This window comes from Saimiri boliviensis, chromosome 17 (assembly GCF_048565385.1).
Source record: "Saimiri boliviensis isolate mSaiBol1 chromosome 17, mSaiBol1.pri, whole genome shotgun sequence".
Taxonomy (NCBI): Eukaryota; Metazoa; Chordata; class Mammalia; order Primates; family Cebidae; genus Saimiri; species Saimiri boliviensis.
Window position 1 is genome coordinate 70,311,674 of NC_133465.1, and position 26,622 is coordinate 70,338,295.

The following is a 26,622-nucleotide window of genomic DNA, read 5'->3' on the forward strand; positions in this document are numbered from 1 at the left end:
GGCGGCTCTGTGTTCAGGTGTGGCAATGGGACAGTCAGGACTGGCGGCTCTGTGTTCAGGTGTGGCGATGGGACAGTCAGGACTGGCGGCTCTGTGTTCAGGTGTGGCGATGGGACAGTCAGGGCTGGCGGCTCTGTGTTCAGGTGTGGCGATGGGACAGTCAGGACTGGCGGCTCTGTGTTCAGGTGTGGTGACGGCGGTCAGGGCTGGCGGCTCTGTGTTCAGGTGTGGCGATGGGACAGTCACTTGCCTGTCTCTCCGGCCACGTGAAGGATGGGTAGGGTGGTCCCTACTGTCCGTGGTCACCCTACCAGCACCCGGCCCATAAACACCCCTTGGATAAATGGAGCGTTGTGGATGGAAACACTCTGGGCGGGAGGGTCTCATGCACGGGCCCCCCAGCGTAGGCACCATTAAGGAAAAATCAATAGAAGTAACGCCACTAAAAATGTAAAAATTTCATATAACAACAAGAAGAACGTATGTGCAAAACCTCTGGCAAAGCCCACGCTAATTTATAAGGAACTCTGACACATCAGTAAGAAAAAGCCGACTGTTGAAGTAGAACACTGACGTTTACTCGGGAAATGGCCCGTCAGCCTGCAAAATGTCCTCCCCTTGAAATCCAAGAAATCCAGACTCAGAGGATATGTTTTCACCTGTCCTGTTGGCCAATAATAGTGTAGTAGGGGCTGCTGCTGCCCCACGAGTAATTTATTATTTATGAAAACCTTGTGTGTTATGTGCCGTGCCATGTGTGTTTTATGAATTAATAAATCAAGGCTCGGTGATGTTCAGTGATTTGCCCAGAGCCACACCTCAGTGAACACTGCTGGGTGACCAGCTCAGGCGGCGGGAAGCTGGCGCCCACGTGCATGCCGTCGAGAGTGTGAGTGGGCTCAGCTGGAGGTCAGCTGGGAACCTAAACATATGTGCTCTGACTTTCCCTTTTTAGTACTCAGATTTATCTTAGGGGAAAAAAACCATCTGAGTGTGCAGAGATGTCTATTAGGATATTGACCACAGTATTATTTATAAGAGCAGCCCAACATTTTGGGAGGCTGAGGTGGGAGAAATGCTTGAGCCGGGAGTTCAAGACCAGCATGGCAGTGTAGCAAGACCCCATCTCTATAAAATACGAAGATAAGCCAGGCATGGTGGTACATACCCATGGTCCCAGCCACTCAGAAGTGAGGCGGGAGGATCACTTCAGCCCAGGAGTTCGAGGCTGCAGTGAGCCACGATCATGTCAGTGTACTCTAGCCTGGGCAACAGAGCAAGACCCTATCTCAAAAATAAGTAAATAAAAATTTTAAAAGTAGGAATATTTTGATGATAATTTAACTATCTATCAGTGGGGAAGTTGTTTAAAAGAAAGTACATTTATATAAAGGAAGCACTCTGCTGCCGTTGGGAGTGATATGGCCAGTCCTTGCCTGGCGATGTGGAGTGACGTTCACGGGGCATTATATAGTTAAAAAAGGAGATGTGAAGGACCCGGCGCGGTGCCTCACACCTGGAATCCCAGCACTTTGGGAGGCCAGGGCAGGCGGATCACCTAAGGTCGGGAGTTTGAGACCAGCCTGACCAACATAGTGAAACCCCATTTCTACTGAAAATACAAAAATTGGCCACCATGGTGGCGGGTGCCTATAATCCCAGCTCCTCAGGAGGCTGAGGCAGGAGAATCACTTGAACCCAGGATGCAGAGGTTGCACTGAGCCAGGGTTGCGCCCCTGCACTCCAGCCTAGGCGACAGAGCAAGACTTCATCTCAAAAAAAGAAAAAGAGAGGAGCAATATAATCGTGTCTTATCTAGTTTGGAATCTTTAAGAGAAGTGTGTCCATAGAGACCAATGTGTGGGTTCCCATGCCGAAATGTCACCAGTGACTTAGCTTTGTAAATGCAGTCAGAACGTGTCTGTTCTCATACTTTCTACAGTGAACTTATTTTACCTGTGTAATCAAGGCATAAAGAGTGTTTTCTTAACCTGTCTGAAAGTGCGCGCTGCAGCCATAGGTAACTGAGTGGCTGAACCAGCAGACAGATGGAAACTGTGATCGGACCGCTCCAAAGCTGGCAGCTCGTGGCGGGGGCTTTTCAGGGGCTGCACATGAGTTTGCTCTCGCAGTGACACCGTCTTCTTGTTCTTCCAGGTGCTGTTGAGCCAAGTGCACCGGCTGAGAGCCCTGGACTTGCTGGGAAGATTTCTGGACCTGGGTCCCTGGGCAGTGAGCCTGGTGCGTGCCTTCCGCATCAACCTGGGGACTGAGGGAGGTGGGGCAGAAATGACGCTCCGTGTTTCAGTCTGTGCACATGTTTCAGGATCCCGAGCCGCCCCCAGCCATGAGACCCGGGACGAGTTTCCACCGTGGTGGCGTCCTGTCGATCCTGAGGCCCTCGGGAGCCCACTCAGTGCCTGTGCGGCCTGCAGTCCTGCCTGGCATTTGTGGTGCTGGGGTTTTAGGCCCCCCTTTATGTCTGATGGTAGACCCAGGAGAGCATGTTGTGGGCAGGTCCCCTGTTCCTGAGCAGCCGCCCAGCGCTGCCGAGAAGCCGGGCGCCCCTGAGCCTGCTGCTGCGCCCACCTCATGGTGCTGCTGCCTCTCTCGGGAGGAGTCGGGATTCTCAGCCCTGCCTGCTCAGCCTCCTGGCAAGCACAGTTTGGAAATGCTCTTCTGGTTCCTCATTCCATGACAGAAGCATGGGGGCCACAAAAGCAAAAGCCTGACAGAGGCAGGATGAAGAAGTGACGAGCGTTTTAACAAATAACTCACGAGAGCGGTGACAGGAGGCTGAGGGGGAGCCGCAGATTCCAGGAAGCTGGAGAGTCCCGCGGCCGGCAAACCTCACTGGGTTCTGCCGAAGTTCCAAAGATGAATATTCATGGAGCAATTAGAAATTTTACAGGAGCTGGATTTATGGTGTTCAACAACCAGTTGGTTTTTCTTGGGTGTGGTAATGGTGCTGGATCGTGTTTTTATGAAAGAGAGCTAATTTTTTTACAGATAGACGCTAAATGTTCAACGAATCGCACGACATGTAAACCCTAATTTACCACGCTTGGGAGAGGCGCCGTGGGGCGGGGTGCGGAACCGCTCTCACGGAAGGTGGGTGGGGAGGCCCTGAGGTTTGGTGGGTTCAAGTTTTGTCATCACATCATGTTGGCAAAGGGTGGTGATTGACAGTCCAGCACTGAAGGAGGAGAGAGATCATCCAACACCAGGAAGGACAATCCGGCACTCATCACTGGGCCATTTTCACCCCAGGTCCCTGAGGCCACAAATAGCTTGTCACGGAGTGGAGGCCTGAGTCATCGGTGCAGGGCTGACGTGACTCGGTCACTCGGCGTGTGTGTCGCTGACTCATCCTGGAAAGGCCTGCGTGCTATTGTTTATACTCTAAGAAGACAGGAAGCGTGTATTCATAGCATTTTAGGAAGAGTTTCATTTTTAAGTTTAATTTTTTAAAACCAATTTCTGCCCTTTAAAGAATTAAGCCTCTGCTCATTGGAAGCCTCTGCTCACTGTTCATGCTCAGTGTTGCTGATGCATGAACCGAGGCTGGATAAATGAGGTGTTTTTACAGGTACAGGTTTTGGCTCTCAGATGGGCACCCGGCCTCCTGAACCAGAGAGCCTCCTCGTCCCTTGTTAAATGTGGCCTTTCAAAGGGAAGGGGCCCAGGCCCTGGGTCCCACCACCATCTCCTGTCTTGGTTACAGGGGACCTCATTTATTGGAAGGGGATACCTTTGGGATAGGTTTGAAGTTCCAGCAGCTTTGAGATAAGGACACAGCAGAAGCCCCTGGCTGAGTGCAGCCCTCTTTGCTGGGCATCACCCACGCTGCAGTGCCTCCACGCTCTCCCTCCCCTGCCTCTGAGGACAGAGTCCCCTGAGAATGACACGCAGCCAGATCCAGGTGCCAGTGAGCCCCGGGGAGAGTCATGCTCCTTCCTGCCTTTGCCAGAGCAGGCATCTCTCTCCCAAGGTGTATCTCAAGCACAAATGTCAATGTGAACCAGCTGGCTGCGCCGTCACGGAGCGGCAGCTGCGGCCCGTACATTGAGTGGAAAGGCGAAGGTGCCCAAGGCTCTGCTGCTGAAGCGGACAAGGCCACCGAAGACAGGCATGGGCCCCCGGCGCCAGCAGCCTGCGCCTCAACAAAGAAAAGCTGCCACCCAATTAATTCCGGTCTCTTGACACCAGTCAAGGCTGGCGACACGTGGTAACTTCTAGGAATAAATGAGAGACAGATAAATCTGGAGGAAGCCTCGCTTTACTCTCAGTGAGGCCCGTTCATTCCTGTCTCGTTTCTCATGTGCTGAAGATGACACCACAGTGGGCCCTGCATGACCCCCGCTGCTGCGGTCCCCTCCCCGCGGGCACACGCAGAGCCTTGGCGCGCTGACACCCTCCCTCTCCCCAGGCCTTGTCCGTCGGCATCTTCCCCTACGTGCTGAAGCTGCTCCAGAGCTCGGCCCGAGAGCTGCGGCCCCTTCTCGTGTTCATCTGGGCCAAGATCCTCGCAGTGGACAGCGTGAGTCATCCCCGCCCTCCTCCCCAGGGTGATGTGAACCAGCCGGCCCTTCCCCAGGGATGCCGAGCCCTGCACTTCCAGCCCGCCCTTTCTCCAGCCTCGCCCCCTCTCCAGGCACCTCCATTCCCCTCCTCTCTTTGGGGTTAAAGTGGAACGTGCTCTGCCTCGGCAGCCACCTCTAGGTCGTGCGTGGCTGTCACCTCCTGTCCTGCCCCTGGCCGTCCCTGTTGCCCCACACTCAGTCCCTCCGCCTGTCCCTGACCCTGGCAGGAAGCAAGCCTGCATGGCAGTGAACTCGGCCCGCCTCACCCGGAGCCCACATCGGCCCCTCCTGTGCCTGCCATGGTGCTCCCCACCCTCAACTCTGAACAGGTGGTCTGGGCCAGGTGGACCCCTTACACGGGGCTGCCTGGCTCTGCCCTCTCTGATGAGCATCAGCTCTGAGCCTCACACCTGCAGCCCTGCAGCCACGTGTTCACCCCTCAGTCATCCAGGGGTTGCAGGTGGCACCAGGCCTGCTGGGAGACAGGGTCACCTTCTGCAGGAGGAATGGGGCTGAGACGCCCTGTGGGCGGGGCTGGCCGGTGCTGAACTGGAAGGGCCTGGAGGGGTAGATGTCAGGTGGGGGCACAGACATGGAGGTGGCAGGGTGGGCTGGGAAGATGCTTAGAGGAGGGTTGGCCACTCTGTGTGACCTATGTGCGGGGACACTCAGGGACGCCTGTCCATGCAGAGGGTTGTGCGGTTCCAGGCATGCCCGGTTGAACTTTATTTCACAGGTGTGGGGGGTTATTAAAGGTTTTGGAATGAAGACACCAAAGAATGAAGCATTGCCTGGCCTCGGTGTCAAGTGGATTATAGGGAAGCACAGGGTGGGGGCACTTTCCTCCAGGAGAGTGGCCTGAGGAGGTCGGGTGGCAGGGCCAGGAGGGCCTCAGAGAGGGCAGCACCGCGCTGGGGTAGGGAGAGGCCACTCTCGGGTTCGAGCCTGTGTGACCGGCCGCAGCTCATGGAGCCTTCCAGAGAGGACTGGTAAGCCCTGCGCGGCCTCCCAGGCTGGCCCAGCCCAAGACTGGGGACCTCGTCCACCCAGTGGTGATAGCAGGTGTCACCCTGGAAGGAAGCTGTGGGAGGCTCAGGGCTACGGAGAGCTCTCGAAAGCTCCTCGTGCCGCAGTGGAGGGGAGAGCTGTGCAGAGGGCGCTGGGAAGGGCTCGTTTACGGAACGTGACGATTCTGGAGCAAAGGCTGTGTGCTGGGAATGGAGCTGGAGGACACGTTGCCCTCTGCAGGGATGTTGGGGACAGAGACGTCCCAGAGATGCCTTTGCCTTTAGCTGTTGGTGTGCAGAGGGCACCCGTGTGTGATACAGAGGTGGAGCCAGGTGGCCAGGGAGCCCAGCAGGAAGCCGTGCCAGCCTCGCTGTAGGACGCCGTGGGTGAGGAGAGCGTGACGGAGGGGCCAGCATCAGGGCAAGGCTGGCTTTGCTCCCCGCCTGGTTTTGAAGCGGACCGACCCCAGCATCTCATTAGAAGGCCTGTGGAGCAGGTCCGCGTTCCCCGCGGGACGTCAGCCAGCCGCTGCGTGCACACGTGTGCGGGTGGCCATGTATGCGTGTGCTCGTGAGTGCATGTGTGTGTGGCGCCCTGCCCTCGGCTCTCACATGCAGTCTCTCAATGCCCACATGAGCCCCGTGAAGGCAGCGTCAATTCGCATCTTATTTACCAGTGAAGCAGCACCCGCTTGAGGGGCAGGGGCCACGTAGCTGCCGTGCGGCAGGCCGGCACCCTGCTCAGTCCCCTGTGGCTGGGTCTGGAGCTCTTTGTCCACACAGGGAAAGGGAGGGTTTAGCAAAGTCACAGAGCAGGGAGTGCCAAGAACACTTCGGAGAGGCCACGGCTGTGGAGCTGGGAAAGGTCACCCTTCCCTCTTCTGTGAGTGCGTGACGGACAGCGGATGGAGCTTACAGCCACCAAGGCTCCTGCTGCCTCCCCGGCGCCCCCTGGGCCAGATTCTGTCAGCTCCTCCGTCCAGTCACTGGCACTGAGGCCTGGCCTCCCCCTTACCCCTGTGTCCATGCTGCGCCGGCCACCAGGACCTGCCTGTGCTTGCTAAAGCCACCACACTGTGCTGTGTTCAGCCAGATTCACTGCCCCCGCTCTCCAGGCACTGATAGGCATACGGGCCTGTGCCCTGCATGGCGCGTTCCCATTGCATGCTGCCTGCAAAGCCCCTGCTGTGTCCTCCACCCCAAACCACTCATAACCCTGCGGACTCAAGTCCAGCTGAGGCCATCAGGTCCCCAGCTGAGCTCCCCACAGAGCCCTGGGCCCTGCGCAGCCCCTCTGCTCCCTCTGCGCCCGCCTGGACCACGGCCCCTCTGCTCCCTCTGTCCCTGCCCTGACCGTGGCCCCTCTGCTCTCTCTGTCCCCGCCCTGCCTGTGGCCTCTCCACACCCCCAGTGCTCAGGTATGGCTTTGGTGTCTCAACAAAAACAGGGAGACTGCTGCTGAGGCGGGTGGTGAGGTCCGTCACCCGGGGAGTGTGTGTCAGCCTTACCCAGCAGCACTGCTGACTTCTTGCTAGGTGCGCTGGTTCTTGCAGATTCCCCAGGATTTTCTGTATATGTTCTCTCCAAGCCGAAGCAGCCCCAGCCTCTCTTCCGGTTCCTGGATGTCTCACTCTTTTCTGGGCCTGGGGTACTGACTGTGGCTCTGTCTCTGCCCGGCATGGATCACTTGCCATGCACGCCATCTCCTGGCTGCTCCTGATTTCCTGAGCTGGGGGCTGGGGGCTGGGGCCTGCTGCCCTTCCTCTCGGTGCAGCTGAGGCTGACCTTGACCTCACTTCGACCTCAAACCTTCCTGGGCCCAGTGCCCGCACCTGGCTGTGGCCAGGGAATGCTCCATGATGGTGAACGGAATACCATATATTTCAGCAAAATATGTTCCCTGCTACCCGTTAAACTACCGAGAAACAATGGCTGCTTTGAAAGACTGGCCAAAGCTCTGACCTGAAGAGTTAAAGAGCTGAGTTTGAGTCCCATCACCCCGTTTACTCCGACAAGTCATTTCACTTTCCTTGGCCATTATTCGCCTCTGTGAAATCATGGCACTGACCCTCAGGCCGTCTGCCTCCAGCCACAGTCCCAGAGCTCAGACCAGGACGTGGAAAACTGCTGTCAGTTGTAGAGGAACAGGACCAGGAAGGGACATCCACGTGAATCTCACGTCTCTCCTGCCTGTCTCTGTTACACTCAGACTTTTTGTTGCTGAACTGAAAGGTTGGCTTTGCGGAGCGGGAAACGAAAGGTTTGGGTCATTCCTGTTTTACTCGTGTTCAAATTCACTGAAGAGCCACGTTATGTAAACAAAAGGCGTCATTTTGAAACGTGGTTTCTCTCCTACGCCAGTGTCTTCATCATCTACATGGGCACACATAGAAATGGCACCTGGCCATGGACGAAGGGCCATGTGTAGAGGCTCCTGAGGCACAAAACGGTGACCTTCACGTGACACAAAACCCAGGGTGAAGGGACAGAAGGGACAGAAGTGCCGCCACATGCAGTGGTCTGCAACTGAAGCCGTTGGGCCTGCTCCCTAGCCCCGCCCCAGCCCCACTAGTGCCGATGAACGTGTCCAAGCCAACTTTGATTCTCAGACTTCGCGTTTTTAGTACCTTTTAGGACCTGGAAATCGATGATGTCTATTTTTAGCCTCAGGGGTGGCTGTTTGTAAAAGTGGACAGGCCGCCTCACGCTGTCGTCGTGACGTTCTCCCCGCGTTCACAGGTTGTCATCATTGCAGTGGAGGGCATCTTGTCTAAGACTGGCTCTCGGTCCCAAGGACCTCCAGGGCCTGCTGCTTTCGGGTGCCCCGAACGGCGGAACTTGGCCATGAGCGCTGAGGCTGCAGCGCCTTCGTCTCCACTGTGCTCCAGGCGGATCCCAGGCTTCAGTTTAGTATCTGCGTGACGCGAAGGGGTTATCTGCTCAGGGAGCTGTTCCCACAGCCCAGCCGGGCATGCCCTTGCCTGCAGTGTTCTTGTAACTGCCTGCAGGCACCACAGGCCTTCCTGTGAATTAATTTCTCAGCCAACTTCTTGCTCCTGCTTATTTGAAAGCCGTCATTCCACCGAGGGGCATTCCGAAGTGTTTCCGGTAGAAACAGCCTCGTCTGCCTCATCCTTCCATCCATCATTACCCTGGCCATAAATTCCCAGAGATTTCTGGAAAGAAAGTTCCCTGTGGTTTTGAGGGGTCGTTCCTGCACTCTCTTCCCCTCCCCACACCTTGCCACCATTGCTGGCAGCCCTCCAGAGCTCCACCCCCACCCCCACGATGTGTGCATGCCCGACTGTGATGCTGGCGGTCCTCCGGAGTTCTGCCCCCCATGATGAGCGCCCCACTGTGTTGCTGGTGGTCCCCCGGAGCTCCACCCCTACCCCCCATGATGTATGCACTCCTCGCAATGTGTGCATGCCCCACCGTGTTGCTAGCGGTCCCCCAAGCTCTGCGCCCCCATGATGAGTGCCTCCTGCAGCGCTCAGCGGTTCCTGTGACTCGCAGGGTCATTGTACAGGTCACAGTGCTCATGGTTTACAGACAGGTCCACCTGTGAAGATTGCAGAGCCTGCTCAGAGGTTCAGAAGTGCAGGCAGAGTCTGGCCAGTCCCCCGGTGTCCTCTACATCCCCCTGCTGCCGCCAGCCAGCCCTCAGGGCACACTTAAGAATTTGAGAAGGATGCAAGCCCGCTCAGGCTGGGCCCAGCGGAAGGGCCAGCCTGGGACCAGAAGCTCTGAGGGATTCGTGAGGGGGCAGGAATTATCTAGGCCTTAAAGAAGGTGGGCTTCAGGCAAAAGAAGAGAGGGAAGAACACCATGTGCTGTAGGGAGGAAGCGTGTGCTGTCTGCGTGAGATGGAGCGGGGCACAGTGTGGGGACACTGATCTGTCCAACCGCACAGGCCAAGACAGGGAGCACTAAGGAGAGTGCACGAAAAAAGCCCTCTCTCCAGAGTCACTCCCTCCCTCCAGGATTCCCCCAGATCCCAGAAGGCCTCCTCCAGAATCACTCCCCATGCCAGGTTACACTGGATTTGACACTACCAGCCAGGAATTACCAGGCAGCTAAAGAGAATCAGGAAAATATGACCCATATGGGAAAAGGAAATCAGTCCATTAGAACCTGCTCCGCACTGCTGCAGATGTTATGATTAGCAGGCAAGGACATTAAAATATTAGAAATCTATTCCACATATTCAAAAGGTTACATCAAGACATGAAAAATATAAGCAGAACCCAACTTAAATTTCTAGAGATGGAAACTGCAGTATGTGGTGGGAAGAAATGTACTTGCTGAGGTTAACAGCCAGGTCAACATTGTAGGAAAGCAGTAAGCGGTTAGGCACGGGGCACTTTTGGAGCTGAGGCAGATAGATCACTTGAGTCCAGGATTTCAAGACCAGCCTGAGCAACATGGTGAGACCTCGACTCTACATGAAAAAATACAAAGCCCAGCCATGCATGGTGGTGCACACCTGTAGTCCCGCCATCCAGAAGGCTATGGCAGGAGACTTGCGTGAGCCCAGGGGGTCCAGGCTGCCACTGCATTCCAGCCTGGGGAGCAGAGCAAGGCCCTGCCTCAGAGAAAGAAAGAAAGAAAATAGCAGTAGAAACTAACAAAAATGAAGCATGGTAAGAAAAAAAATTTGAAGGAATATTCAGTTGTGGGATAACTGCAAGTGAGATTACATAGTATTTGGGGCTGGGCACAGTGGCTCACGCCTGCAGTCCCAGCACTTTGGGAGGCCGAGCCAGACAGATCACGAGGTCCAGAGTTCAAGACCAGCCTGACCAACATGGTGAAACCCCATCTCTACTAAAAAAATACAAAAATTAGCCAGGCGTGGTGGCACGCACCTGTAATCCCAGCTACTCAGGAGGCTGAGGAAGGAGAATCGCTTGAACCCAGGAAGCAGAGGTTGCAGTGAGTTGAGATTGTGCCACTACACTCCAGCCTGGGTGGCAGAGAGAGACTCCATCTCAAAAAAAAAAGCATAGTATTTGAAAGTCCACAGAGGAGACTAGCAGAAAAAATATTTCAATAAACAATAGCTAAACATTTTTTTAATTTGCTGAAAATTATAAACCCACAGATCCACAAAGCTTAGCAAACCCTAAGCACAAGAAGACTCCACTAAGGCATATTGCAATCAAATTGCTTGAAAAACAGTGATGAATTCAAAAGTCCAAAAGCAGCCAGCGAAAAGAAGACACCCCGGAGCAAAGATGAGAATGCCGCAGGTTTCTTCTTACAGAGTTCCTACCGGATGGGAAAGGCAGGCAGCAGAACAGCTTCTTTAAAGCAACCAAAGAAAGGGAGAGAGAGAAAGAGAAAAAACTGTCAACCTAGAATGTTGTGCCCAGTGAAAACATGTTTCCAAATGGAGGCAAGTAAAGACTTGAAGACAAAGGATAGATGAAAACTCACCCCCAGCAGATCCCCACTGCAGGAAACGCAAAGTCCTCTAGGCTCTTCAGAGGGAAGCACGCTTCTACATGGAGGAATTAAACGCACCAGAAATCAGGAAAATAGGCAGATAAATATGTGATTATTTTCTTCTTATTTAAATCTTCTTTAAAAGATAATTGTTTAAATAAAAATAACCGTGTACTATGAATTTTTTTTCAATAAGCCTTTTGCACTCTTAATTTTTTTTCTTTTTTTTCTTTTTTTTTTTTTTTTTTAAGAGGCAAGGTCTCACTCTGTTTCCCAGGCCTGATCATAGCTCACTGGACGCTCAGACTCCCTTGCACAAGCCATCTCCTGCCTCCGCCTCCTAAGTAGCCAGGACCACAGGCACAAGCCACGACACCCACAGACTATGTAACATTTGTCAGAGCAACATGCACGCTAACAAGAGCAGCCAGGTGGAGAGGAGAGGGAGTGAAGATCGTGAGATTCTCGTACTTTGTTTGAAGTGGTCTCGCATCACCTGCTGACGCTGAACTGCAGTCCGTAAGCCCTAAAGCTGCCACTCAAATTTAAAAACGAATTACAGTTAATTAGCTGACAATGGAGGTGATAAGACATCATAAATACAGACAACTAATATGAAAGGAAAAAGGTAGCCGAGAGTAGATGCAGCGAACAGGAGAGGGCAGGACGATAGATTTGACCCCCAATCCCGTCTGTTACTGCAGCGTGGAGGCTGAACGCCGCAGCAGAAAGGCAGAGGCTGCCAGGTTGGCAGGAGCAGGAGAAAAATTACACCATGGTTACTAGAAGTGTACTTTTGGCGTAAAGACACAGGCAGATGAAAGGTAAGAGGACGGAAGGGCTCTGCCATGCAGGCACTGAGCAGAGGAAGGCCGCAGGGCCTGTGTTCATAACAGGCAGAGGAGGTTTGGGAGCGGAGAACGTCACTGGCAATAGGGACGAACATCTCAGGATGCTACAGAAGTCCGTTCGTCAAGAGAGTACCACAGTCCCAAATGTCTGTTCACCTAGCAACAGAGTTTCAAAATGCACCCAACAGAACTGATGGGACTGCGAGGAGAAGCAGGTGTATCCGTCGTTACATTTGGAGATTTCATTGCTCCTTTCTTGTAACTGACAGAACAAGCTTAAGAGAAATCAGTAAGAATAGCAGAGACTTGAGCAGCACTCTCTAGAACTGGGCACTGACAGAACAGAACGTGCCTCGCGGCAGCCACGGAACACACCACGCAGCAGCCACGGAGCGTGCCACACAGCAGCCACGGAGCGGAAAGAGCCTGTGCCAGGATAGACCAGATGCTTGGCCAAACAAACCTCAACAATGGAAAGAACTGAAATCTTCCACGGTACTCTCTACAGCCACCATGGAGGCAAACTCAAAATCAAGAATAGATAATAGGAAAGTCCCTAAGCATTTAGAAACGTAAACTTTTAGATAAATAAATTATTTTCATTTTATTTCATACCATTTTAAGTAAATTGTATTAATATATAATACAAAATAGAATATAAACATGTAATATTAAGATAATCGATATAAATGGTAACAAAGATTTATATAAAATATTACTATAAATGTGTATATGTCGTACATAACAATGTACATATAATTATAAATAAATAGATCACGTAAACATGTATGTTAAGATATAAAATAAATAGCTTGCGTGTACCTAGGAAGAGCTCTGAGCGGCGCTGAGAGGGGAATGTCCAGCAGCAAATAGACTACACACTGGAAAAGACGACGGTCTCCAGCCAGAGCTCAGCTTCCTCCTTAGGAGCGTAGCCTAAGCAGAGTATACCCACAGCTGTCGGCAACAGAGATCAAGTCAGCCTGGGACACAGAAGAAAGCAGCGGGACATCAAAATCCATTCAACAAAACATGTTTTTTAAAAACAGATGAAAAAAACGGGGAAACACCATCCTGACTGATAAGGAAACAAAGAAGACACAAGTTTCAGCATTAGGAGTGATAGAGGTGACATCATGAAAGTTTCTAGAGAGAGTAAAAGGATGATAAGCAAATATCATGAGCAGCTTGATGGGAGAACATCTGATCACTTTGATTGCTTGAATGACACACACTAGTCAGGAAGAGGTCGTTAATCTATGTAACACTACACTTTTTTTTTTTTTTTTTTTTTTAGACTGGCTCTCATTGCCCTGCCAGGCTAGTCTGGGAGCTCAGGTGATGCTCCCACCTTGGCCTCCCAAAGTGCTGGTATCACAGGCCTGAGTCACTGTGCCTGGCCCACTTCACGTGTTAGTGAAAACTTTTACTACAAAGAAAACTGCAGGTCCCGATGACTTCGACAGTGAATTTTACCGAACATTGAGGAAGACATATTTGGATGACATGCAAGCACCTTCCCATATCATTCTCTGAGGCCAGCATTACCTGATACCAAAGGCCAGACACACAGGAGAAGAAAACTCCAGTTCAGTATTCTATTCGTTTAAACCTCTAGAAAATGCAAACTGATCTGTAGTCCCAGAAAGGAGACCATCTGCTGCTTGGGGGCAGAAGGAAACGTCTCAGGGGCCAGACCCACCGAGATTGTGGCAGTTAGCTTCATAGGTGTACATGTATGTCCAAGACGGTCAAATTCTGTATTCATATGTTACTTATAACTCATTGAAGCTGCTAAAAAATTCTAACTGTGGGACAGTCTACAAAGAACTGTACTGAGGCCGGGCGCGGTGGCTCACGCCTGTAATCCCAGCACTTTGGGAGGCTGAGGCGGGTGGATCACGAGGTCAAGAGATCAAGACCATCCTGGTCAACACGGTGAAACCCCGTTTCTACTAAAAATACAAAAAATTAGCTGGGCATGGTGGCGCGTGCCTGTAATCCCAGCTACTCAGGAGGCTGAGGCAGGAGAATTGCCTGAGCCCAGGAGGCGGAGGTTGCGGTGAGCCGAGATCGCGCCATTGCACTCCAGCCTGGGTAACAAGAGCGAAACTCCGTCTCAGAAAAAAAAAAAAAAAAAAAAAAAAAAAAAAAAAAAACCAGAGAACTGTACTGTTCCCGTCTAGATTTTATTTTATTTTTTCTGAAATGAAGCCTTACTCTATTGCACAGGCTAGAGTGCAGTGGTCCAATCTCGGCCTACTGCAACCTCAGCCCACTGCAACTTTCACCTCCTGGGTTCAAGCGATTTTCCTGCCTCAGCCTCCCGAGTAGCTGGGACTGCAGATGGCTGCCACCATGCCCAGCTAATTGTTATATTTTTGGTAGATGGGGTTTCCCATGTTGGCCAGGCTGGTCTAGATCTCCTGACCTCAAGTGATCCACCCACCTCAGCCTCCAGAGTGCTGGGATTATAGACGTGAGCCATCACACCTGCTCCCCTTCTAGATTTTTGAATTCAACGAACGCCTCCAAAAATATGGAGGGATTTATTCTCAAGATTAATGATGCGTACCAGCTAAGTGCAGTTCCTGGTTGGATCCTGGATCAAAAACCAGAGGCTCACGGAGGACGACTGAACAGTTGGGAGGAATCTGACCCTGGACTGCAGGTCAGGCAGGAGGACTGTGCTCTGTCACATGTCTTGAGCATGATCATGGCTTTGTGCTCACGGAAGCAAATATCCTTTTCCTCAGGAATATTTCTGAGCAAAGCGTCATGCTGTCTGCAACTTTCACGCGGTGCCCAAAAGCACAGGGGTTGGGGAGGCAGAACGCACACACGGCAGAGCGTTGTTCTAAAGTGTCCTGAGGGTCACGTGATGGGACCAGAGCTCAGGAGCAGCAGAGCCTGGCGACAGGGAGGTCCGGGAGATGCGGCCGCCGCTGTCTTCTGCTGGCCATGCTTCGCAAGGATGGTGGTAGTGGTGGTTTTAATAAGTTCCTCAAGCCTGCTGTTATCTTTTGTCTGTCCATGAATTAGCAAGATTAAGGAAGGGGAGAGTTAATTAAGGACTCCCATAGGCTTCCAGTTTATTGGAAGGGTTCCAGTTTATTGAGGGTTTTTCATAGATAAAATTAATACTCGGTCCAGGCTGACCTTCTGAGTTACAGTTAATAAAGCTGTGTTTAGGGTACCACCAGGGAATTCCAAGGACGTCATGTCAGCGGATCTGGAAAGACACCTTTTTATGGTATTCATGAAGTCAGTCCAGATTGGGACATTCAAAGAGGTTTCCCCGTGTGAGCAGGCAGCCGGGGTCCCCGGAAGAAACCCGCGCTGTGAAGAAAAGACAGATGAGAGATTCACAGAATTGTCTTTCTGCAGCCCGCACATCAGGGCCAGTTCTTCCCGTGCTCAAATTCTTCACTATTTTCTCTGCAAAGTAATTTCATTACAGCTCATTTTTTTTTTATTTTTGGTCCCAGGTTTATTGAAAATAATACAGCATTGATTCAAACGGGTGCCCAAGGTGTTTAGAAATTCATCCCAGCTGTAGGCTGAGTGACCTGCAGGTTGGATAGACTGCCAAAATCCAAAAGCTGGCTAGGTCCTTGAGTCGACTCAAGCCTGTGCTTGATAGCCTCTCCTCCTCCGGCCTCTCCTTTCCCCACTCGCCTTCCTCACGCACATACACACGAAACTCAGTTCACAACGTGTAAGGTTAGCTCTCTCCGTCATCCAGCAGTGACTCGTGTCCCCAGCACGTCAGTCTCGTCAAGTGGGCAAGAGAGCTGGATCTAGAATGCGTGACCCTGCTGGGCCGTCCGCAGAAGGCAGTGCCCTGCCGTGCGTGTGTTGCGGGGCTGGGGAGCTGTCTAGGTGGGGCCGGAGCAAACATGTCCCCTCCTCCGCTGGGACTTTGTTTGCCTGCGTCCTGAACTCTTGTTCCTATAGTTTCTACCTGAAATTTTATTTTTCAGAACAGTTTTAGATTTACAGAAAACTTGAAAAGATTGTAAATAGAGTCTTGTGGGCCCTGCACCCAGTTCTCCCTGTTGACGTCTTCTGTTAGTACGTGTTTCTCACAACCACTCCGTGAACTGATGTTCAGAAGTGATCATTAGCTGCAGTTGATACTTTGGTCAGATCGTCTTGCTGTTTTTCTGCCCCAGGATCCTGCCTGACATGGAGGCCCCCATCGTCTTAGGCTTCTCTTGGCCGTGACAATTTCTCAGACTCCCCTTGCTGCTGATGACCTTGACAGCTGTCCGGGGTCCTGGTCAGGGGTTGTGTAGACCGGCCCTCTGTTATGATGTGGCTGATGTTTTTCTCATGCTTAGTTTGGGGTTTGGAGAGGAAGACTGCAGAGGGCCGTGCCCTTCACGTCCCGTCATAACGAGGGTGTGTGCTGTGGGCATGGCGGATCCCCGGTGGCGCTGGCCTGGGTCCCTGGCTGAGGTGGAGCTGACCCTGCTGAGATCAGCCTTCGCCCGTGTGAAGTCGCCGCTCTTTGGAAGTCACTTGGATGTGCTAGGATGTTGTTACCTAAACCGCTTCTGATGCCTGTGGTTAAACTTATTCCTTCCTGCACTTTCATTATATTTTTAGGGTCTAAATATAGTTCTCTTAATTTCTTTTTATTACTGATATCGCTTATTTTATAAGGCTTCATCTTGGAGTTGTTTTATTGTTTTGTTTTTCGCTTCCGGGACTTTCTAGTACATCTTCTTTCAGTTTGCCTTCATTGAGCTAACTTGCCTGCTGTACCGACAGCTAACTGTCGGTGGACTAGGTGGAAACGGCTTTACCCTGTCTGTGGGTAGCTTTGCCAGTTAGACACCCTGGAGCAGCACTCAGGTGCGCCCCGTGCCCAGAGCTGGGTGAGTCCCGGGAACGGCAGAATGTCACCTCGCCTTCCCCCTGCTCATCTGACATAGGTTCATTGCTTTGATGGTCCACTGAATTTCGGAACCATAGGTTGTGATACGCAGAAAATCAACAAAATCGCATCGCTGGGGAACACGTTTGTGAAGACCAGCGTCTCACACAGAAGCTTTAATCAGCAAGGATGTGCCGTGGAGGGGACTCCTGACGCTTTTGTCACTTGGGAAATAGCACTGCCATGCAGAGTGGCTTCATTTCAGCCGTCCTCCCAGTTCCATGGGGAGCCCCGCTCCCGGCAGATTCCAACACCCCTCGTGCTGTGGTCCAGGAAGGCAGAGGCCCCTTCCTCCCACCCCCATGGAAACCAGACCACATGAGCTGGGCCACCTGTCCCGGCACTGGGTCGGTCCTGGGAGACCACCCACCCCGGAAGAGACCAGGCCAGGCGGACATGCACATTGGTGACAGGCCAGAATGCAGCAGAGTGGGTCTGTCTGAGCCCCCTGGGAAGGTGGGAGGTGTTTGGCCAGAGGGAGGCAGTTGTATCAGCTGCCTCTAGGTCGCCAAGAATGAAATGAACTAAGGAGAGAGGAAGCAGGGGGTGGCTGCCCACCCAGCCGGGCTGTTTCGTCCGCCTCCAGGCGGAGTAGACTGGGAACTGGCGGGGGTGACGGCTCACCCTTTGCAAGATGGATGGGCACCACAGGGCCCTGGCGGGTGGAGGTGGATGGCAGGCTGTGCTGCCACAGAGGCTGTCTCTGTATGGCAACTTCATGATTGATGGTTAGGCTGCTTGGAACCTGATCGGATCTCAGCTCAGCCTGCTGGGTGTGAGTGAGACAGGGGATGGGGAGCCTGGTCAGCCAAGGGCGAGGCCCACACCACTGAGGAGGCTGGCGGGGGCACCCCAGCCTGGCTTCCTGCCACTCGGGGCCGGCTCCTTTCCCACGGTCTCTCGCTACTGTATTTCCTTAGTATTAGAATTTGAATGAAAAAGTCACCACGGTTTTAATGCAGGGACTTGAGGTCAAGGCTGGTTCGCTGCAGGTCCACACGACTCCAGCTCAGACACCTACGCCAGCCAGAAGCGCCCGGGGTTCTGTGCCGTTCCAGCGGCTCCTTGGCTGGCCCTGCCACTGGCAGCACTGGGCGCAGGGAGCCTCCACCGCGCACGCAGACAGAGCAGCTCTCACGTGGGAAGCGGACCCCGGGTGTAACTGGTGTACGTGATCAGGAATTGTCATGTTTCTCCGCAGCACAAACATGGGTTCTTTTCTTTATTCATCAGACATCTGCTCAGTGGCTAACAGGCACCAGCCTGCACTGCCTCCTGGGACTAGTAAAGACTAATAACGCACATTTTTGTCCTCACAGAGCTGAAGTCCAGCCTGGAAGGTGGAGGGCAGCTCGGGAGGTGCAGTCAAGTCCCTGCAGCGGGGGTGGGAGCGAAGCCTGTGTAGAGAGGAAGCAGGGCCTGCAGCCACACTCCCGCAGCAGCGAAAGCATGAGCTCAGTGTGCCCCAAACCCTGAGGAGGTGAGGAGAAAGGGGAAGGTGAATTTCCTTGTTCAGAGATGTTTCTCAGTCGCTGCTGTTTGTCACACTGCCGGGTTATTGACACCAGGCTGAAGAATCTCACTGTAGTGCCTCAGGGGGAGGACCTTGCTTGCCGTGACTGAGTGTGGCCTCGGGGACAGCGCTCCAGGCCAGGGGACAGCGAGCGCTTCAGGCCCGGCAGGACAGCATTCGGTCTGTGCTGGGGGAGTCGGGCAGCCGTTGCGGAGTGCTGGGACCGCAGAAGGCAGCTTCCGGGCTGGACCCGAGTGGGACCCGAGCCAGCAGAGGGTCCCCCGTGGGGATGGGAGTGCAAGAAGGATGACATGTAGGGGCAGAGGGCGTCTCAGTCTGTACATGTCTATAGCATTTTAATGTTCAGTCCTTGATACCTACAAGTTTGAGGACACGTGCAGAAAAGACGGAAAGCATGCCGGTGATGTTGCCGTGGGCCTCGGATACAGCGTTCGGGGTCCCTGGCGACGCGGGCACGTCTGGCCTGAGAATCGCTAGAGGGCTTTGTCGATATTTAAAATACTGGCAGAAAATGAATGTGTCTATATTTATACATATGGATGTTTAAATATCTTGCCTCACTTGGTGAGTGGGGAGTGCCCTGTGCCCGGGGGGAAGGCCTGAGGAGGAAAGCAGGTCTTTAGCCGCTCAGCGGACGTCCTGCCGAAGTCGTGACGAATCGTGAGCTCTTGTGGCCAGTCAACAGAAATCCCTACTGTGGTGTTATTTTCCCAGGCACCGCCAGTTTTATTGCCACCCACCATTGTGAAAGCTCTGCGGATATAAACATCGCAGCACGGCCCTCCCTCGTCTTCAGACGACTTCCCGGTAGCATCCTAGGTGGTGGTGACAGTCCGCCAAAGGCTCACCCTGGAGCTGTTTTCTTGTTGGCAACCTGCTTTCCTGTCCAGCACCCCTGCTCATAACAAGGGATAAACTCTCTGACCCAGGGGACGTGAAACCTGGCCCTGTGTCTCTGTGACTGTCTGCATGTTCACATCAGGATGTGTGTGGTAGGATGTTCGTGTGAAATTGCCCGGGGCTCGGGTCGTCAGCCTGCCTCCTTCAGCCCGTTGGTCTGGGTTTAATTCTTGTGTTCCTGCTTCTCCATTGAAACAAACCTTACAATCTTTATTAAGGAGAGTAAAGGGAGGGTCTCTCCCCAGGACATCTTTTGCCAGAATATTCAGAGGAAGAAAGCCCGCCCCGACCTTACGGTGCACTTGTGGAAGGCAGGGCCTTGGCCATGGGCTCCTCCTGCTCCGTCGTCGTATCTGTTTGCAAACCACAGCGACAGTGACACACATGCTTGCACCTCCCAGCTTGGTGTTTGCTCTTCTTCTCTTCCCACCTCCCTTTCCCCATTTAAAAACATACATTCCTCAAATCCCGAGACACAGAATCAAAGTTGTGTGCTGGGGGAAGGGGGCTTACTCAGAAAAGAACATGTCATATTCCTGCTCTTTCCTCTCCTCCACCTGCCTTCCACTCTGGCCTTCATATGCCACCGCCGTAGCTTGATCTGGGAGAAAACAGGCACAGCAAGATGGAGCCTGTCGAGAGGGCGGCTTGGGTCAGATTTGCAGTGGCGGTGCCCCATCGTTCACCCGAGCCCTGAGTCTCTGCCGGGTCTTCCCAGCACGCCCGTGCAGCCCGGGGTGTGCGTTCCCAGCACGCTCGTGCCGCCCAGGGTGTGTGTCACCTGCTGGCCACCATCCTGCATGTGTGTAGTTTCAAGTCTTGTTTCCTCTTCTGTTTAATGAGGGCCCTGGCCTAAGTGTGCTCGTAATTTGGGTGATTAAGTGGGCAGTCGAGCGAGTCCACCCCAGTCCCGTCAGCCAGCGAAGCAGGAGCTCCCAGGTTCCCGCCTGCCGGAAGTGTGGGGGCAGTCTGACTCGGTGAAAATCTGTGTATTATAAACAGATATGCAAATGACCCCTGCGAGCGCTGAAAATGAAGGTATGACAAGGCATCGTCCTTATCCGTGGTTCCCACCTGGCACAATGACCTCATCAAAACAGAGATCTGGTGGTATGCACCACATAGATACCGAGGACACATCTAAGTTCTCACACCCCGACTTGCGTGCCTCAAATTCAGAATTAGTAAGACCTGAGTCCGTGACGCTTCGTTACACGCCCATGAGATGCGTTTGAGGAGCTTCACTGTGAATGCATGGGCTTTGATCTGACTTGTGGAACTCGTGGTTTAAAAACAAAGGAAGGCGCATTCATTCTCAGAACCGGGTGCTTTTCTGCTGCTCTGGCCCCCTGGGCTGAGTCTTTACTTGGACAGCAGTCAGTGCTTCTCAGTTTATTTGTCAAAACCCTCAGTTAAAGCCAGTTGTTGCTTGAAAACTGGCTGATTAATTGGCCTCCTCCACTCGGGGGAGCAGCTTGCGACCAGAGCCTGACGCCTGGCTCCCTGACCACCCACTCCCCATGGCGCTCAGCTCCCATTCCTGCAGCCCAGACCATAACCCACCTCATCAGTGTATTGATGTGAGGCAGAAACACCTCATTATAAGAGCCCCCCTGAGAAATGGCAAGGGCCAGGGGTTTCTGGGCTGCATCACCAGCAGATTGCCTCTGCAAAACCCCTCCTGCCTCCGGGGAAAGGGCCAGCCGTGCAGGGCTGCGCTGGAGAGCCGTTCTAATCCCGGTCCTCGGTTCTTCATGGCCTTCGTCCTCTGGAGAGGAGCATGCTGGGCGCTGGCGGACACATGCCTCACTCTGTGGATGTGATGTCTGTCACTGGTCAGTTGCTAGATATTGATCCTAGAAACCCATGCTCTGTGGGTCCCTCTCCAAGAAACACAGCAGCCACGATTCGTGTAGTGCTCTTCAGTTCCAGTGCAGGCTGCTTTCACGTGTTGGTTTCATCTCTGATTCCACCACCTGGGCACAGATTTTTTAAACTCTGCCTGGGTCCTCAACTAGTAAGATGGAGAAGCTGGACTTGAAACTTACTTTTGTTTCAAATCTTGCCTCTTTTCCTCAGGTTTTGGGCCAAAACCTCCCACAGTATTATCATCACCTCTGTCCATCCAAGGCATGATCATTTAATTCCCTTCAAGAACCAGCACCTGCAGAGGTGCCCCCAAGTCGGGCAGCCTGGTGTGGTCAGGCTAACCCAGCCAGCCTCAGAGCCAGCTGGTTTCCTCCAGGACTCCCCCAGGACCCGTGTAAGCCCCTTCTTCTAGGGGCCTGTTCCTCCTCTTTCCCTAGGCCCCGTCCCCCCCACCTTGCCCTCATACTCCAGAGAGTGGTCTTCAGTACCCCCCAATAAGTGACTGCTTCTCATCCAGAAGCCTGGCTCTGGTCAGGTTCCACGTTTCTGCCATGCACGCCCAGAAGCAGCCCTGCTTGTGTCTGGTCATCAGTGCCTCAGCTGCAGTGAGCCCCACTGTAACCCCTCCGTGATGAAAACACACCCCACCTCTTCAGTGGGCAGTCCTCTGCTCAGATCCTCACACCCCTGGGATCGTCCCTGTCCTCTGTCCTTGCTGCCCTGCAGCTCCAGCCCAGCCTGTCTGACCCGTAGCCCGCCTGCCGTGTCCTTCCCGGCGGCAGCTCCTGCTGGGCTCTGCAGCCTCTCCCGCCCAGTCCCACCTGCCCCTGCCTGCCCTGCCTCTGCCCACCCCACCGTTCCCGTCCTGCCCCTGCTGCCCTGCTGCTGCCCACCCCGCCCCTTCCCGTCCTGCCCCTGCCCACCCCGCCTCTGCCCACCCCGCCCCTTCCCGTCCTGCCCCTGCCCACCCCGCCCCTTCCTGTCCTGCCCCTGCTGCCCTGCTGCTGCCCACCCTGCCCCTTCCCGTCCTGCCCCTGCCTCCCCTGCCTCTGCCCACCACTAAGAGGCTGGTTCCGATAGAGTGTTGGATGTGATTGTGCGGACAGGCACGGGCTGACCTGAGGGGTGGGAAGGATGCCTACCTGCCTGACAGCGGCTTTAACACCGAGAAGCCTCCCGTCTTGGGGCTGCTCCTGTGGGTGAAAGAGCTGGGCCAGTGGGAAGCGCCTGTTAGAGTGGGACCGTGCACACCCATCAGTGGGAATTACCTCCTCACACACGATTGGTTTTCAGTATTTTGTAAGTCCAAGCAAAGCCCCAAAAGAGCTTCGGCAGGGCCGGGTCTGCACCGAGAGGCTGGTTCCAACAGAGTGCTGGGTGTGCTCCAGTGTGGAGGGCAGCGGGAGGGAGTGGGCCCCGTGGAGAGGAGTGGGGGTGTGGGCAGGGGCTGCGGGGCGCTCCCCAGCAGGCGGCCCACGGTGCGTAAGTTCGCGTCTGGACGCCACTGTCCTCCGGGTGGGCGGTTGTGGGATCCCTGCCCTTCTTAGCCAAGGAAAGCGTGTCTGCAGGCGCGGGCTGCAGCTGTTTTTCCAAATGGAAAGAGGGCTTGAGAGGAGGAAATGATTGCGGTGTTAGCAGCCCGTGCCCTCGTTTGTTCACGCACCACGCGAAGCTGGAGGCTCCTGTGGGCCTCTGCACTCACGGCCTCTCCTTGTCTCTTTCTCTCCAGTCGTGCCAGGCGGACCTCGTGAAGGACAACGGCCACAAGTACTTCCTGTCGGTGCTGGCGGACCCCTACATGCCAGTAAGGACTGGGCAGCACCCTCTCGGCAGGCTCGCGTCTCGCGGCACCTGCCTCTGCCCACACGCTGCACTCGGCGGGGCCTTTCTGCGGGGGCTGTAGGAGAAAGGTCAAGGGCCACGGCAGGGGCCACGTGCACGCAGCCAGCGACTCCTTCCCTTTAGACACGGCCCTTGGCTTAGTGCCGTGAGTGCAGCTGCTGTTTCATTTCCGTCTCTAAACAAGAGCTACAGTTCACCCGGACACACGGGTCGTGGGGGTTTGTTTTAGACTATTTTCACTGGCACTTCTTTGCAAAACAGTCACATCCACTCTTCCCAGCCGTCCACTGAGTTAGACTAGCGAGTGCTCGCACACCTGTGACATGGCAGTTCCGCAGCCTCGGGAGGTCCTAGAACACAGCAGGCTGTCGAAGGGCCTGGTCAGGAAGGGAGGGAGGAGGAAGGGAAGAGCGGAAGAAGACTGTTTGAAAGTTTAAACTCTCAGGCCAGGCGCGGTGGCTCACACCTATAATCCCAGCACTTTGGGAGGCCGAGGTGGGTGGATCACGAGGTCAAGAGATCGAGACCATCCTGGTCAACATGGGGAAACCCTGTCTCTATTAAAAATACAAAAAATCAGCTGGGCATGGTGGCACGTGCCTGTAATCCCAGCTACTCAGGAGGCTGAGGCAGGAGAATTGCCTGAACCCAGGAGGCGGAGGTTGCGGTGAGCCGAGATCGCGCCATTGCACTCCATCCCGGGTAACAAGAGCGAAACTCCGTCTCAAAAAAAAAAAAAAGAAAGTTTAAACTTTCAGTATAGTTTCTTGTATTAAATTGTTTAAAAATGAGCCATCCATGAATAGGGTATAGCGTTATTCTGTAAATGTCTCGTAATGTTGTATTTCCCACTTCAGGCTCCCAGCTTAGTAATGAAAACAAAGTAGATATATCCTAAATAATTCTTTAACATGACTTCACATTGCCAGAATATGTAGGCATATGAGCTTGTTACACGCTGCTAGGTGGCTTTGGCTGCAGAAAGGGACTTCTGTATGTAATTTCACCCCTAGTTGGTTTCCTAAGCAAAATGATTTTTTAAAGCACAGCAAACATAAACAGGACTGCTTTCCGAAAGGTGAATGGTACGTGCACTTTGCGTTGGATCGAGACACCGTCCTGGGCAGTTAAAGTTGATAGTTGATGCCAGCTTTGGAGATCATCACTTCCCATGCTAAGAGTAACGAAGAAAACAAATCCAACATGGAGAAGTGAGAGGGAATGCTAGCCGGGGTGCCGGGCAAAGGGGTGAGCGAGGCTCACAGGAACCGGCCTCACTTCACACCCTCACACGAGCCTGCAGGGGTTTTGAAGACACAGCCGGGCTGGAGAGAATGAAGAGGCGGCTGGGCGCAGTGGCTCACGCCTGTAATCCCAGCACTTTGGGAGGCCAAGGCTGCCAGACTGCTTGAGCTCAGTGGTTCGAGACCAGCCTGGACAACATGGTGAAACCCCATCTCTACCGAAAATACAAAAACTTAGCCAGGCGTTGTGGCGTACACCTGTGATCTCCGCTACTCAGGAGGCTGAAGTGGGAGGATCGCCTGAGCCCGGGGAAGTCCAGGCTGTAATGAGCTGTGATTGTACAACTGCACTCCAGCCTAGCCAACAGTGAGACCCTATCGCCAATAAATAAATAAGTAATGTCAATATGCTTAAATGACGGACTGGAAAGAAATTGGTACGATGATGTCAGAGTATCACCAATTGCTTTGTTTCTTCAGGGCTTTGTGCCTGTTACGAGAAAACACTCTGCTTATCCTCAGAAACGACTGATTTCTCTAAACACATAAGCAGATCCGAAAAAACAAATTGAAGCTGTAAAATAGAAAAGACATTCACTGTTACTGAAAACTCAGGAGATGAATTAAATCACAGAGCAGACAGCCGAGAAGAGGGTTCCTGAAGGAGTCACCTGGAGCGCCGTGTGTGAAGCTCAGAGAGAAGGTATGAAAGCCGTGCAGAGAGACGGGCCGGACACACTCACTGTGCAGCTAGCCTGGCTCAGAGCGAGAGAAGACGGGAAGCAGAGAAGCCGTTTCTGATTAGATACTGGCTGAGAATTTTCCAGATTTGAAGAAAGGAGAGTTCTGATTTTAAAAGCACGCTGAATCCTGAGAAGGTTAAACAGAAGCAGATGCATACGTAGACACATGGCAATGAAAACAACAAATATCAGAGACTCGAAGACAACCCTTGAAAGTCCCCAGAACAAATGTTATTTGCAAAGGAGGAAGCAACGCCAGCCCAGATAGCGGACCTCAGAGCAGCAGCAGCTCTTCTTGGTGACGGGGGGCTCTCAGAGGGGAACAGGGAGCTCTCAGGGACAGGGGTCACTTGTCAGCAGAGGCTCTTGGCAGGGACAGGGGAGCTGTCGGCAGGGGTGCGGGGCTCTCAGCGGAGACGGGGCCCCTGGTGGGGGTGGGGGCAGGGGCCCTTGATGGGGGACAGGGAGGCCCTCAGCAGGAGATGGGGGCCTTCGGCAGGGACAGGGGGCCCTCAGTGGGGACGGGGAGCCCTCAGCAGGGACAGGGGTCCCTCCAGGGGGACGGGGAGCCCTCAGCAGGGACAGGGGGCCCTCAGTGGGGATGGGGGGCCCTCAAGGGGGGCAGGGGGACTCTCGGCAGAGGAGGAAAGTGACTGCAGTTGGGACGCCTGCTCCCAGCTTAGTCACCACTCAGCAGTGGGGGTACAGTAAGCAGTGGTCAACAGTTCACTCCTTCCGAACCCCACAGCCGACAGCTAGAAAGACCGAGCATCAGAGAGGAGGAAACGGGACCGGGAGGGAGAAGCAAGATGCAGGACACGGCGAAAAGCCAGGAGGCTGGCAAACGTGTCGGCACAGCTAAAGCTTCACAAAAATAAGGAACACTCATGGCGAATTGGCGGGGTTGAGCACGAGGAGGAGTGGGGTGCCTGGGAGCCTTGCAGGCGCCACACAGGATGCGCTAAACTGCGCGGTGTGCACGTGAAGAGCATAAGGCCCCCCACAAAGCTCAGAATAGACTCTGGCTTCCAGGTCAGCAGAGGCTCAGAGGAAAGGAGAGGATGAAAAACAGTCGGGTCCATGGAAGACCGGAAAGGAGGGAACAGGGAAACGCAGTTAGAAGGCTGCCACCGTGCCTTCTGCTGCCACAGCCCTGACTGCCGGACGGCGTGTGCACGGGGCGCCGGGCTGGCTGAGGAGGTGAGGTCCGGGCGCTCTACCGGCAGCCATGGCTGGCCCGTGGCAGAGGAAAGAGGCGCCCGGTCTGTGCCCGTCCGGCCATGCTGCGCCTTCACTCGGGAGGCCAGCCCGAGCTCTCAGGCCTGTGTGAACTGCGGTTCTTTTTTGTAGAGTCCACTCAAAATCCAGCAGTAAAGCTGGCTTGTGGCTTTAATTATGTGCCGAGAGTGTGGCGAAGATTCGAAAGGATCACGCTGCTGTGCTTCGGGAATGAGAGTTTCCAAGGAGGGAAGCAGCCAAGACGGTTTTGTTTTCCAGGCTGAGCACAGGACCATGACGGCCTTCATCCTCGCCGTGATCGTCAACAGCTACAACACGGGGCAGGTGAGCACCACGATCGCCCCCACCCCCAGAGCCCGCCCGTGGCGCTGCAGAGGAGCTGGGCCCACTGTGAATCGTGGCGCCACTTGGGAGACACGG

General features: G+C 53.9%; 1 protein-coding gene across 3 annotated transcripts in view; it reads left to right on the forward strand.

The window, feature by feature from the left end:
• Positions 1 to 26,622, forward strand: part of RPTOR (regulatory associated protein of MTOR complex 1) — a 411,960-nt gene that overhangs the window by 306,951 nt on the left and 78,387 nt on the right. For all 3 annotated transcript variants that reach the window (XM_039476184.2, XM_003931661.4, XM_074389042.1), the window contains 4 exons: positions 2,158 to 2,241; positions 4,430 to 4,540; positions 22,864 to 22,938; positions 26,461 to 26,526. In XM_039476184.2, the coding sequence (XP_039332118.1) occupies positions 2,158 to 2,241; positions 4,430 to 4,540; positions 22,864 to 22,938; positions 26,461 to 26,526 (336 nt within the window). The remainder of the gene's footprint in view (positions 1 to 2,157; positions 2,242 to 4,429; positions 4,541 to 22,863; positions 22,939 to 26,460; positions 26,527 to 26,622) is intronic.